This window comes from Bombina bombina, chromosome 12 (genome assembly GCF_027579735.1).
Source record: "Bombina bombina isolate aBomBom1 chromosome 12, aBomBom1.pri, whole genome shotgun sequence".
NCBI classification, from domain to species: Eukaryota; Metazoa; Chordata; class Amphibia; order Anura; family Bombinatoridae; genus Bombina; species Bombina bombina.
Window position 1 is genome coordinate 121,676,271 of NC_069510.1, and position 15,944 is coordinate 121,692,214.

Consider the following 15,944-nt stretch of genomic DNA (forward strand, 5'->3'; position numbering starts at 1 on the left):
ATCCAAATCTAATTTCTCTGAGACTGACTGCATGGAGATTGAACGCTTGATTTTATCAAAGCGTGGCTTCTCCGAGTCAGTCATTGATACCCTTATACAGGCACGAAAGCCTGTCACCAGGAAAATCTACCATAAGATATGGCGTAAATACCTTTATTGGTGTGAATCCAAGAATTATTCATGGAGTAAGGTTAGGATTCCTAGGATATTGTCCTTTCTCCAAGAGGGTTTGGAAAAAGGATTATCAGCTAGTTCTTTAAAGGGACAGATTTCTGCTCTGTCTATTCTTTTGCACAAGCGTCTGGCAGAAGTTCCAGACGTTCAAGCTTTTTGTCAGGCTTTGGTTAGAATTAAGCCTGTGTTTAAACCTGTTGCTCCCCCATGGAGCTTAAACTTGGTTCTTAAAGTTCTTCAAGGGGTTCCGTTTGAACCCCTTCATTCCATTGATATCAAACTTTTATCTTGGAAAGTTCTGTTTTTGATGGCTATTTCCTCGGCTCGGAGAGTCTCTGAGTTATCTGCCTTACAATGTGATTCTCCTTATCTGATTTTCCATTCAGATAAAGTAGTTCTGCGTAAAAACCTGGGTTTTTACCTAAGGTAGTTTCTAACAAGAATATCAATCAAGAGATTGTTGTTCCATCATTGTGTCCTAATCCTTCTTCAAAGAAGGAACGCCTTTTACATAATCTGGACGTGGTCCGTGCTTTAAAGTTTTACTTACAAGATGCTAAAGATTTTCGCCAAATATCTACACTGTTTGTTGTTTACTCTGGACAGAGGAGAGGTCAAAAATCTTCGGCAACCTCTCTTTATTTTTGGCTTCGGAGCGTAATACGCTTAGCCTATGAGACTGCTGGACAGCAGCCCCCTGAAAGGATTACAGCTCATTCTACTAGAGCTGTGGCTTCCACCTGGGCATTTAAAAATGAGGCTTCTGTTGAACATATTTGCAAGGCGGCGACTTGGTCTTCGCTTCATACCTTTTCAAAATTTTACAAATTTGATACTTTTGCTTCTTCGGAGGCTATTTTTGGGAGAGAGGTTTTACAGGCAGTGGTTCCTTCCATTTAAGCCTGCCTTGTCCCTCCCTTCATCCGTGTACTTTAGCTTTGGTATTGGTATCCCACAAGTAATGGATGATCCGTGGACTGGATACACCTTACAAGAGAAAACATAATTTATGCTTACCTGATAAATTTATTTCTCTTGTGGTGTATCCAGTCCACAGCCCGCCCTGTCCTTTTAAGGCGGGTCTAAATTTTAATTTAAACTACAGTCACCACTGCACCTTATGGTTTCTCCTTTCTCGGCTTGTTTCGGTCGAATGACTGGATATGGCAGTTAGGGGAGGAGCTATATAGCAGCTCTGCTGTGGGTGATCCTCTTGCAACTTCCTGTTGGGAAGGAGAATATCCAGGGCCGTCTTTAATATTGACTGGACCCTGGGCGAAAATTTTCTTGGGCCCCCCCCATGCAATTTCGCTCTCCACCCCAACATCCAAAAAAACATCTAAATCTATTTTTTTTTTAATTATTAGCCCAGCAGTGGATTATCCACTGCTGAGCTAATCATTTAAAAAATGAAATAAATTGCAATATGTGAAACTGGACCTAAGCAGTACTAATAAGTAAATAAATATATAAATTCCTCCAATGTGGATTCATTTAATATTCTTTTGAATGTGATTCTGGTGTGAGGTTAGCTGGTTAAAGAGATTTAGGGCAGCCAACAGGAGCAAAGCATGGTAAAGACTGAGGAGGAAGCATGGAGGTGCAGTATAGGTTTACTGACTGGAACAGCAGAACTACTATGGGAAGCTATAAATTCTGAGACAGAGAGAAAACAAAAACTATAAAAATAAACCTTACATTAATGTGTGAAGTATCAGCATGATCCTATACATCATCCACAGCAGCACATGTCACTTCTTTGCTAGGAACAAGTTCCCTCTCACCTTGCACTAGACAATGCTGCATGGGGAGGGGTGTGTGTGCACTCACTTATTCTTCCCACTAACACCTTTCTACAAAGCACTGTTCCCCTAACAAACTTCAGTTAGTTGATCTTAGGGCCACAGCAGAAAGAGCAGGGCTAAGGGGACCAGCAGACTGGATGCTGCCTGTCCAAGGCTGCATGGATACAGTGTGAGATGAGTCACACAGCCTCAAGACTGAAGAGAGCAGTGTATGCAGCTGCACAGATGCTCAAATCCTCACGTTCTTGCCGCTCCAGCTTTCTGCTGCATGCACCTACAGTCAGCCCTACCCAGAAACAATCCCCACCACCAGAGCAGTTACCTGGTAACAGTGGTAACCCCAGTAGGACCTTTTATGATGCAGTGGGAATGGCTGGATGCCGAGTTAGGGCTTTGCATTCAGTGCTGCACAGTGCACATCTAAAACAGCACATGGCAATAGCTTGGCATGTCACATGACACTGGCACGGTCTGGCACAGTTTAAAAAAAAAATATATATATAAGCAGAGTACTTTTGACTGTGACAGTATTAGGACAGAATGTGTGTGTTCCCCATGTCAAATCAGCAGTCTGGTATGAACCATTAAAAAAATGGACTCTTGGGCCCCTCAACAGAAACTGGGCCCAGGGCAGCTGCCCCTTTTGCCCTGTGTTAAAGACGGTCCTGAGAATATCCCACAAGTAATGGATGATCCGTGGACTGGATACACCACAAGAGAAATAAATTTATCAGGTAAGCATAAATTATGTTTCTTATTGAGTTCCCTGTTTGTCTGCAGGATTACCCTCTCACAGATGTGCATCCCATCCTCAAGAAAGCAAAGGAACTGCAGGACTCGAAATAAGCACCACACACCCTGCAACCCAACACTCCACAAGGGAATCTGTACCAGAGGAAGCAGCCGGGCGAACTGCCGTAACCTAGCAACACAAGCAGACTGTTCTATCAGAGATCCGGACACTGGTTTTATTCTGCTGCAGATCCTGATCACACAAACAAGTGCACAATCAGTCACAATCATTTATTTGTCTGTCACCTGTAGCAGGTACCGTAAGCGTTGTCTGATCAAGCGCCCTTTATGTACTGCGTGGTGAGGACAGTGCACTTAAATGTGCCTACACTTGACTTGTTTGGGGTGGCACACATTGCAGTGTGTTACTGGCCCTCTGGTGAGGTCACTCCTGATATGGGTCTGCGTAATGTATGATCAGACTGTTACTAACACACATTGTAGTCCTCAGGGCCTGTCCTGCAGTAACACACATTGTAGTCCTCAAGGACTGGCCTGCAGTAACACACATTGTAGTCCTCAAGGACTGGTCTGCAGTAACACACATTCTAGTCCACAAGGACTGACCTGCAGTAGCACACATTCTAGTCCTCAAGGACTGACCTGCAGTAACACACATTCTAGTCCTCAAGGACTGACCTGCAGTAGCACACATTCTAGTCCTCAAGGACTGACCTGCAGTAACACATTCTAGTCCTCAAGGACTGACCTGCAGTAACACACATTGTAGTCCTCAGGGCCTGAACTGCAGTAACACACATTGTAGTCCTCAACAACTGGCCTGCAGTAACACACATTCTAGTCCTCCAGGACTGGCCTGCAGTAACACACATTGTAGTCCTCAGGGCCTGACCTGAAGTAACACACATTGTAGTCCTCAGGGCCTGACCTGCTGTAACACACATAGTAGTCCTCAGGGCCTGACCTACAGTAACACACATTGTAGTCCTCAGGGCCTGTCCTGCAGTAACACACATTGTAGTTCTCAGGGCCTGTCCTGCAGTAACACACATTGTAGTCCTCAGGGCCTGGCCTGCAGTAACACACATTGTAGTTCTCAGGGCCTGTCCTGCTGTAACACACATTGTAGTCCTCAGGGCCTGGCCTGCAGTAACACACATTGTAGTCCTCAGGGCCTGCAGTAACACACATTTGTTATTAGAACTAGCACCGCATTACACAGACTACAAGCGGCTCTGATTTGTTCTTCGTTAAGTACCATATCATGTCATTTGGAGATTTATCCGGCTGCAGAACTGTCTCTTTCAGACCCTCCTGCTTGAAGTGCAATTAACGTTACCCTATTGTGTGTTTTTTTTGTTGTTTTTTTGCACGTTTGGGAAAAATGCAAATCAGTATTTTCATTCAGACAATGGGACCATTATTATTAATTTTTTTATAATCACTTTATTTTAATTCTGCTTTTGAAACAAACCAAGGATTTTCATTTTTTAAAGAATTCTTTTATTTTGAAGATATTGATAGTTGTTCATTTCAGTTAGAAACAGAGCACTAGATGTTCTTCAAGTCGCTGAGAAATCGTCTCGGAAGTCTGCGTTCTGTCCTTTTAAGGTGTCTAATCAATGTTACATGTGTGATCTAACGCCACAATAAATGAAGTATGTATTTGCATTGTGAAATTTTATTCTGTGCTACTGGCAATGAGGTGAAACACATAATTAAATTCAGCACCAATGCACTACTGGGAGCTAGCTGAGCAATAACAAGAGGCATATGTGTGTAACCACCAATCAGCAGCCAGCTCACAGCAGTGCATTACTGCTTCTGAGCCTACCTAGGTATGCTTGTCAATACACAATACCAAGAGTACAAAGTGAATTTAATAACAGAAATAAATTGAAAACATATAAAACAAAATGCTGCATTATTCATTGATATGAAGGTTCATTGTTATGTGTCTAATGCATCTGCATCATAACTGTCCCTTTTACATATGACAACTCGTCCTGTTGTCAGTAGTGGGATACGGCTCTCGCTTTACTAATTACACATTATCTTATTACTGGTTAAGGGATTTACCTTGTGTAATGGTAAATCATAGATGATACATGATTTACCACTGATAACGTTCACGCTGCACGCACACTATTTTCTTCTTAAATGGAAAGAGTCCACAGCTGCATTCATTACTTTTGGGAAACAAGAACCTGGCAACCAGGAGGAGGCAAAGACAACCCAGCCAAAGGCTTAAATACTCCTCTCACTCCCCAGTCATTCTTTGCCTTTCGTCCCAGGAGGATGGCAGAGAAGTGTCAGAATTTTAGTTTTTTGTCTCTTATGGAGGGTAGTACTCTTCGGCATGGGACTGGAGTTTTAAGTAGTCCTGTCAGTCTCTCAGTGAGGGCTTGGATGAAAGTTAGAGCCCGGAGATGCAGGGAGAGTCTTTCTGCGAAACCATCCTGACTCACATTAACAGCTCCTCAAGCAATCGGCATTGTCGAACTTTGCTTTGCTGCCTGCTTTCTTCTCTCAAGTCCATGGCGGAGGCGATGCTACTATCCGTCACACTTGACAGGCCGTATTCCTGTTCCACGACATATTCCGGTAAGATTGTTTCATTTTACTTTATTTGTCAATGTACTGTAATGTGAATGTTTCCTGAGAGGCTACCACCTTGCGGGTCTAACTTATCATAAGGGTCTCAGTGAGTCTCTTGTAGTATCTTGGAATCGAGGGTTAATATCTCATGAGGGGGGTTATTGAACAGGGGGGGTTATAATCATGTTTGTTATGTGATTCAACCTGCTTATGTGTGATGTTTTATAAGTGAGGCATTAACAATAGAATTATACAAGAATTGAACAAGGATTGGGCAAGACACAAGGCAAGTACTTTTGTAAAATTATGTTTCATATACGTTTTTGTTTCCTTATGCAATTGCTACTGTAATTCTGTGTCTTATGTGCTTAACTGGTTCCCACTTTTGTAAAAATGCTCAACATATTCATAATCATTTTTGCTACCTCTTGTCTCTATAACACACTACATTATTCAATTACTCCTTCTCCCTCTCCACCTGCACTGTTCATTAGCCCATCTCTCTTAAACTCACCTTACTTTTGTACTCATGAACTTTACCTATTCCTAAACACTCTCTCTCGCCCCTGCAGCTTGTCTCAAAAGCAGTCTCACTACTGCAAATCCGTATCTCATCTCATGTCACTCTCCCTCTTGCTTTTACTAACTGCTGGTGACATCTCCCCTAATCCTGGTCCCCAACCACTGCCTAGCCGTGCACATCCATGTGTACCATCCCATAGACTCCGAAAACAAAACTCTGCAAACCTTACTCACATTCCTCTTGCATCAAAAGCCACTACCCCTTTCACTTGCGCACTCTGGAATTCTCGCTCTGTTTGCAACAAACTCACTTCTATACATGACCTCTTTATCTCCCACTCCCTCAACCTTCTGGCTCGCTCCCCTAGACACAGCATCCACTGCTGCTCTGTCACATGGGGGTCTCCACTTCAGCCACACTCCTAGGTCTGGTAATAGACAAGGTGGTGGTGTAGGTATTTTACTTTCCTCTTGTTGCACCTTTCAACAAATACAACCCATCTCTTCCCTCACATTTTCCTCATTTGAAACCCACATGATTTGCTTATTCTCTCCTCTTTCTATACGTTTTGCAGTCATATACCGTCCTCCTGGCTCCTCAACTCAATTTCTAGATCACTTGGCTGCCTGGCTACCTTATTTCCTTTCCTCAGACACCCCTGCCCTCATTCTTGGCGACTTCAAAATCCCTCTTGACAATCCCACTGCCTCATCTGCAAAACAACTTCTGCAACTCACTTCCTCTTTTGGTCTGTCACAATGGACTGATTCTCCCACTCACAAAGACGGTCACTCTCTTGACTTGATCTTTAGCTATTGATGCACTGTCTCAAACTTCACAAACTCCCCCTTTCCTCTTTCTGACCACCATCTCCTTACTTGCAACATATCATCCCTCCCTACAACTCTCCCTCCTTCTACTCCTCACACCAAACTTCACAGAAGCATTATGTCATTAGATCAGCAACAGCTTGCTAATTCCCTCAAACCTCTCCTCTCATCCTTCTCCTCCTTTTCCTGCCCTGAAAAATCTATCTGCCACTATAATTCCACCCTTATATCCGTCCTTGACAATCTCGCACCTCTTACCATAGCTCGGAAATCACACACTCATCCTCGGCCCTGGCATACTCCTCTGACACAGTACCTACGCAGATGTTCCCGTACTGCTGAGCAGCACTGGAAAAAATCTCGGAGTTCAGCTGATTTTCTTCATTACAAATTCATCTTGAACTCCTACTATTCTGCCCTTAATCTCCATAAGCAACACTACTTCTCTACTCTTATCTCTAATCTTTCTTCAAACCCAAAAAGTCTGTTCTCCAACTTCCAATACTCTCCTTCGCCCTCCCCCACCTCCTAATACAACTTCTCTGTCAGCTGAAGACTTTGCCAGCCACTTCAATAACAAAATCGACTCCATCAGAAATGAAATCAGCTCTCAACATAATTCCATTCTCTCCCCCCCTCAAATGCTCTCACTCAACCACAACCCACATAACCTTAAACTTAGTTCATTCTCCCCTGTTACTGAGGAAGAAGTTTCGGCACTTATACTGCACTTACACATCACTACCTGTCCACTTGACCCTATTCCCTCACAACTACTTCCCTCCCTCTCTGCTACCCTTACCCCTATACTAACACACATTTTCAACCTCTCCCTCAGCACCAGTATATTTCCTTCATCGCTGAAACATGCACTGGTCACACCTATCCTCAAAAAACCTTCCCTTGATCCTACCTCCCCATCCAACTACCGCCCTATTTCACTCCTCCCTCTTGCCTCAAAGCTTCTCGAAAAACTAGTATATGCACGCCTATCCCATTTCCTTACGTTAAACTCCCTTCTTGACCCACTGCAATCTGGATTTCGTCCCCATCACTCCACAGAGACAGCTATTGTTAAGGTTACCAACAACCTACTTACAGCAAAATCAAATGGCTTGTTCTCTCTGCTTATCCTCCTTGATCTGTCCGCAGCCTTTGACACTGTTGACCACCCTCTTTTGCTCCAAACCCTCCAATCATTCGGCATCTGTGACACAGCCATTTCGTGGCTATCTTCTTACCTGTCAAACCGTACCTTTAGTGTAGCCTTCTCTGGGGTCTCCTCTGCCCCGTCACCACTTTCTGTTGGAGTACCGCAAGGCTCTGTCCTCGGTCCCCTTCTCTTCTCAATCTACACGTCATCACTAGGTTCCCTAATAAAGTCCCACGGTTTCCAATATAATTTGTATGCCGACGACACCCAAATCTACTTCTCTGCACCAGACCTATCTCCTTCCTTGCTAACCCGTGTTACTAACTGTCTTTCTCACATCTCTTCCTGGATGTCCTCTCACTACCTCAAGCTAAATCTCTCCAAAACGGAGCTCTTCATTTTCCCCCCTTCCAAAATCTCCACCCCCAATCTCTCTATAACTGTCGACAACTCCATCATTACCCCTACCCCGCATGCCCGATATCTCGGGGTCACATTTGACTCAGATCTTTCTTTCACTCCTCACATTCAGTCCTTGGCTAAAGCCTGCCGCTTCCACCTTAAAAACATCTCTAAAATTAGACACCTCCTTACACAAGACACAACTAAGATTTTAATCCACACTCTCATTCTTTCCCGCCTCGATTACTGCAACTCTGTCCTCTCTGGTCTCCCCACCTGCCGCCTAGCTCTTTTACAATCCATAATGAATGCCTCTGCCAGACTCATCTTCCTTACACGTCGCTCTTCATCTGCTGCACCTCTCTGCAGGAACATTGATGCCTTTGGAAGTGACGCAGCCTTTTGGTTGGGCGCACTTTTTTTGGACTGTACGGTCCACCTTGTGTTCGGGCGTGGCTATGTTCCGTTTTTCCATTCCCGACTGCGTGGCAAAGGAAATTTCTAGTCCGCAGGGGTCTGGTCATAGGAGGTGGTGAGTGCCCCAGCCATTGGGGGTGTCAAGTGCCGTTTTTACTACTTTAGTCCATATTTAAATATCCTCTATCCAGTTATGCAGGATTCTGATGCTGAGACTGTTTTAATTTCAGATTCAGTTACGGAGGATTCTGATACTGAGACTATTTTGATTTCAGATTCTGTGTCCGGTGATGAATCCGGAGTGGCCTTGTTGACTCCTGTCAACCAGTTTTGTTCTGTATGTCATTTCAGAGCGCCTGGTTCCTCGGGCTCGGGGAATAAAGGGACTGCTGAGCCATCCGCCTCCTGTCCTCCGAGAGGCGAGTTCCCTACCAAAGCATACTTCTGCACATGCGCTTAACCCAGTTTATAGTTCCTCCATGTGGGGTAGCGTGTTTCCCCCAGAGGTTGCAGCGCGTTTTCGCTTCCACATAACGTTGGCGATTGTTCGTCTGCAGAGTCCAGACGTTTATTTAAGAATGTGCTTGTGCCTTATTGTCTCGGGCCTTCCGCCTTGGGGAGGGCCTCTACAGTGCCCCGCGGGTGTATCTGTCCCTGAGTGTTGTGCCTTTCGTTAGAGGATTGCGCGCCTTTGCGTGTTGTTCAGACATGTATTTCAGTTATTGAATAACCCTATCGTTACCAGATACGGAGATTTTCAGTCTGATACTTCGAATGGTGCACCTCATTAGACATGTAGGGATGAAGTCATCTCCTGATTGTCATTTCTTTGCGATCTTTCCCAGTTTTGTAAGATAGGGCTCCGTTTGGCTGGTCCTGCGGGTAGGCCTGTGTCTTTTTGGGCGTTAACCTTTCGGGTTGCCTTATATTTTATTTATATCTGATGGGATGTCTTTTATTTGTTTTTGTTTCCTTCAGGAACCTTCTGGGATTGATACTCGTTATTACTTCTTCGGAAGTTGTTTTGGACATGTTAGTCCTATGTTAAAAATGTCTGTTTTCTGTTTTTCCCCCTATGAGGGAGAATTTATGCAGCTTGCCAGTTAGGACCCAAGGTGCAGGCTGGTCCTGTCGGGTTCGTTTGGTCTTGCGGCTGTTCAGACACGTGGCGCTGTTCTGCTCGGCTGGTTCGGTAGAAGCGCAGAGTGTTCAGGTTATCATTGTTTTTCATGTTCAACTAAGCATTCGAGAGGACCAGTGGGTCCATTAGGCGGGAAGGATTGTTTCAGTCCTTATAGCCTTCAGTCATAGATGGCCGGGCAGGGGAGTTTTCCACTGCGTCACTCTATCTGACAACTGATTTCATCAAAACTTAAGAGTTTCCCTCCCCCATGTGGTGGAGGGTTGGAGGGCTTAACGCCCCTTACCGCAGTTGAGCGGTTTGGCCTTTATTTTTAGGCCTCTGGATTTGTCCTTTTGGGCTTGATCCAACATCTTGTACAGGATAGCTGTCTAGCATGCGGAAGGTTTGCAGTTTGAAACCAGTTGCAGCTCTTGACACCTTGCAGGTGTACGCGTAAGCTGTTTATAGTGTATCTAGATGCAGCTCTTACTCTTTGACGTGTACTGTCTGTCTGAGTTATAAGAGACCTTTGGGTCATCTTCCATTGTCTCCGGGTGAGTTGAATTTCCATTTAGGGATCTTTGTTTCCGGGTGACGGTTGTTCCCTGTGGGGACTTTGTTTAGCTTGGGGTTTTCCGGAGCTGGGTAGGCTTAGTGCCCTTCTCTTCCTTATGTCCTCTGCTTGTGCAGAGGTGATAGGGAGACTAGTCCTGCTAGTAGGATTTTTTTGACCTTGAGGTATCCCTTGGTTGTCCTGAGGCTTTGAGAAGTATCTTCATACGACTTCTAGCCTTGCTTCTTGGAGCATTGGACTTTAGATAGGGGTGGTTCCTTCCTTTGGTCGGGGCTTTTGGGTTCTTCTCGCTATCCGGATTCTCTGGATATGCATCCATATCCCTTGTGTCTGGCTTTTTGGCCAGTTGGGGTGTTTAGTTCTAGGATAAGGTTTGCCTGAACTATTAGGTGCCCTGCTCTGCAGGTGAATGGGTTGGCTGTGCCTCTGCTTGGCAAGCTACTTGTAGGGGGGTCCTTTTCTAGGACATCTGTGTTGGGAATTTATCTTCCCATTAGCCGGTGGCTTCGGGCCTTAAGGAGTTGTTGCCCTTCCAGCATCATCCCTTTTCTTTAGGGGATATTCTCCTCCCTATAGAAATGGAGTCCTTGCTTGGGGCTTCTCCTGGATGGGAGGCGGAAAGGTGGATCTTGCTGGCTCCACGTCAGACTTGTTGGGCCTTTATTTTGATAGATCCTTAGGTCTATGGCCTTGTTGTCTGTTTTCAGAGTCGTACTTGTACTCTGTGGGGGATGGCTGTGCTTTCCTTACACTCGTTCCTGTACCTGTTTCGGGATTCTTTTGTTCCCCTGTCTTGGATCCCTGAGGCTGGGTTGGTCCAGCTGGATGTGGGTCTGCAGCTCAGGATGGCCGAGCAGTCTAAGGCGCTGCGTTCGGGTCGCAGTCTCCTCTGGATGTGTGAGCTTGTTGAGTCTATCCTGTTGGCTCAGTCTGCTACGGTATAAATTTTTACCTTTCAACTTGCTCCATTGATTTCAGGACAGGGTTTACTCTTCCTTCGGGTTTTAGAGGGTACACTCTCCTTCTCAGGGGGCCTCGATTGAGGTTTTGTATTCCCTTTTTTAGGGACCTGTGTGTAGGTCCGGCGACTTAGGTTGCCTTTAGCGTGCCCTCTGTCCGGGGTTTGCTTTTGTGGTCTGTTTCTTGCTTGACTGCTTCTTCTTCCTCGCAAGTACCCTCTGTGTCGTCCTGTTATGGACTCTGTGTTCTCAAACTTAGAGTTTTTCACATGGGTGTATTACACACTTTTTCATGGTCGAATGCCTTGGTATTCTATGGTCAGACACTGGGAGGAGTTTGCCTCTTCAGTTCCATTCCGGGTTTTGGCTGGTGTCCCCTTCATTTGTGGGGGTGAGCGGTGGGGGACCATCTGTTGGGTGACGTTGTCTCCTGGAGGACTGTTGGCTCATTCGAGTCCGTTTGCGGTCTATGGTTTGGCTTCTGGACTAACTGCGAGTCAGTGTCATTGGGGCTTTTCCTCTTAAAATTTTCTCAGCTTCGGACGAAGCGGAGTTTTTTATTGGGTAGAGGTTCAGGCCTGGTGCCCTCAGTATGGGCCACCTATTGTACCCTCTCGTCTTGGCATTCAGTGTCCTCTGTAGCTTGGGTATTGTTTTCCCAAAAGTAATGAATGCAGCTGTGGACTCTTTCCATTTAAGAAGAAAAACATAAATTATGCTGACCTGATTATTTCCTTTTCTTCTGACGGAAAAAGTCCACAGCCCCCCCCCCCCCCCCCGTAATTTTAAGTAGGGCGTCCTTATATTTTTCTGGCACCTTTCACCCTGATATTTCTTCTACTGTTCCTTGGCAGAATGACTGGGGGATGAGGGAAGTGGGAGGAGTTTTTAAGCCTTTGGCTGGGTTGTCTTTGCCTCCTCCTGGTGCCCAGGTTCTTATTTTCCAAAAGTAATGAATGCAGCTGTGGACTCTTTCCATCAGAAGAAAAGGAAATTATCAGGTAAGCATAATTTATGTTTTCCACATGCCACTGATTTATTATATCACGCTGAACGCACATGATTTCCACATGCCACCGATTTATATCACGCTGCACACACACGATTTCCACATGCCACTGATTTATTATATCACGCTGCACGCACATGATTTGCACATGCCACTGATTTATTATATCACGCTGCACGCACATGATTTGCACATGCCACTGATTTATTATATCACGCTGCACGCACATGATTTGCACATGCCACTGATTTATTATACCACGCTGCACGCACATGATTTCCACATGCCACTGATTTATTATATCACGCTGCACGCACATGATTTCCACATGCCACTGATTTATTATATCACGCTGCACGCACATGATTTGCACATGCCACTGATTTATTATATCACGCTGCACGCACATGATTTCCACATGCCACTGATTTATTTCATGCTGCACACACACGATTTCCACATGCCACTGATTTATATCACGCTGCACACACACGATTTCCACATACCACTGATTACTCTTATGCTGCACGCACATGATTTGCAAATACCACCGATTGCTCTTACGCTGCACGCACATGATTTGCACGTACCACTGATTGCTCTTATGCTGCACGCACATGAATTGCACGTACCACTGATTACTCTCACGCTGCACGCACATGATTTGCAAATACCACCGATTGCTCTTACGCTGCACGCACATGATTTGCAAATACCACCGATTTCACTCATGCTGCACGCACATGATTTGCACGTATAAATGATTGCTCTAATGCTGCACGCACATGAATTGCACGTACCACTGATTACTCTCACGCTGCACGCACACACCAGCAGATGACATGGCTCCCCAAATTAACACAGACTGTGGAAACTTCACACTGGACTTCAAGCATCTTGCAGTGTGTGCCTCTCTATTCTTCCTCCATACTCTGGGTCCTTGGTTTCCAAATGAGATGCAACATTTGCTCTCATCAGAAAAGAGGACTTTGGACCACTGAGCAACAGACCAGGTCTGTTTTTCTTTAGCCCAGGTAAGACGCTTCTGACGTTGTTGTTCAGGAGTGGCTTCACAAGAGGAATACAACATTTGAAGCCCATGTCCAGGATCCGTCTGTGTGTGGTGGCTCTTGATGCACTGACTCCAGCCTCAGTCCACTCCTTGTGAAAGTCCCCAACACTTTTGAATGGCCTTTTCGTGACAATCCTCTCCAGGCTGCAGTCATCCCTGCTGCTTGTGCACCTTTTTCTTCCACACTTTTCCCTTCCACATAACTTTCTATTAATGTGCTGATTGCTCTTACGCTGCACGCACATGAATTGCACGTACCACTGCTTACTCTCATGCTGCAAGCACATGCTTTGCAAATACCACCAATTGCTCTTACGCTGCACGCATATGATTTGCACATACCACTGATTACTCTTACGCTGCACGCACATGATTTGCAAATACCACTGATTACTCTTATGCTGAACGCACATTAATTGCACGTACCACCGATTGCTCTCACGCTGCACGCACATGATTTGCACATACCACTGATTACTCGCACGCTGCAAGCACATGCTGTGCAAATACCACTGATTACTCGCACGCTGCACGCACATGATTTGCACATACCACTGATTACTCTCACGCTGCATGCACACGATTTCCACATGCCACTGATTTATATCACGCTGCACGCACATGATTTCCACATGCCTCTGATTTAAATCGCGCTGCACGCACACGATTTCAACATGCCACTGATTTATATCACGCTGCACGCACACGATTTACACATGCCCATGATTTATATCATGCTGCATGCATACGATTTCCACATACCACTGATAACTCTAAAGCTGCAGCACATGATTTTGCACAAACCGATACCACTGATTACACTCACAATGCACGCACATGATTTGCACATACCACTGATTACACTGCACGCACATGATTTGCACATACCACTGATTACTCTCACACTGCATGCACATGATTTGCACATACCACCGATTACTCTCGCGTTGCCCGCACACGATTTGCACATACCACTGATTACTCTCACGTTGCCCGCACACGATTTGCACATACCACTGATTACTCTCACGTTGCCCGCACACGATTTCCACATACCACTGATTACTCTCATGCTGCACACACATGATTTGCACAAACCAATACCACTGATTACTCACGCTGCACGCACATGATTTGCACAAACCAATACCACTGATTACTCTCACGCTGCACGCACATGATTTGCACATACCACTGACTATTCTCACTTTGCACGAACAGGATTTGCACATACCACTGATTATTCTCACTTTGCACGCACAGGATTTTCACATACCACTGATTATTCTCACTTTGCACGTACATGATTTGCACATACCACTGATTACTCTCACGCACATGATTTGCACATACTACTGATTATTCTCATGCTGCACGCACATGATTTGCACATACCACTGATTACTCTCACGCTGCATGCACATGATTTGCACATACCACTGATTACTCTCACGCTGCACGCACATGATTTGCAAATACCACTGATTACTCTCACGCTGCACGCACATGATTTGCACATACCACTGATTATTCTCACTCTGCACGCACATGATTTGCACATACCACTGATTACTCTCACGCTGCACGCACATGATTTGCACATACCACTGATTACTCTCACGCTGCACGCACATGATTTGCACATACCACTGATTACTCTCACGCTGCACGCACATGATTTGCACATACCACTGATTATTCTCACGCTGCACGCACATGATTTGCACATACTACTGATTACTCTCACGCTGCATGCACATGATTTGCACATACCACTGATTACTCTCACGCTGCACGCACATACCACTGATTATTCTCACGCTGCACGCACATGATTTGCACATACTACTGATTACTCTCACGCTGCACGCACATGATTTGCACATACCACTGATTACTCTCACGCTGCACGCCCATGATTTGCACATACCACTGATTACTCTCACGCTGCACGCACATGATTTGCACATACTACTGATTACTCTCACGCTGCATGCACATGATTTGCACATACCACTGATTACTCTCACGCTGCACGCACATACCACTGATTATTCTCATGCTGCACGCACATGATTTGCACATACTACTGATTACTCTCACGCTGCATGCACATGATTTGCACATACCACTGATTACTCTCACGCTGCACGCACATGATTTGCACATACTACTGATTACTCTCACGCTGCATGCACATGATTTGCACATACCACTGATTACTCTCCCGCTGCACGCACATGATTTGCACATACCACTGATTACTCTCCCGCTGCATGCACATGATTTGCACATACCACTGATTATTTCTCTTGTAAGGTGTATCCAGTCCACGGGTTCATCCATTACTTGTATGTCAGGATGGCCGAGTGGTCTAAGGCGCTAGACTCAAGAGGCAAGATGCCAGCCTTCTGGGCTAGGGCGCGGTCTGGAACTCCCTGAAGGCTCAGGGTTCATGGACTCAGGAGGAAGCCCTCCTTCCGATAAACATTCTGGAACTGAGAGCGATATTCAATGCTCTTCAGGCTTGGCCTCAACTAGCTGCGGTCAGG

At 45.4% G+C, this 15,944-nt stretch overlaps 1 protein-coding gene across 1 annotated transcript in view; it reads left to right on the plus strand.

Annotated features, from left to right (window-relative positions):
* Positions 1 to 4,403, plus strand: part of TBC1D13 (TBC1 domain family member 13) — a 100,051-nt gene extending 95,648 nt beyond the window's left edge. Inside the window, exon 12 of the mRNA XM_053695989.1 lies at positions 2,760 to 4,403. Within this exon, the coding sequence (XP_053551964.1) occupies positions 2,760 to 2,825 (66 nt within the window). The 3' untranslated portion in view covers positions 2,826 to 4,403. The remainder of the gene's footprint in view (positions 1 to 2,759) is intronic.
* The last annotated feature ends 11,541 nt before the right edge of the window (positions 4,404 to 15,944 follow it).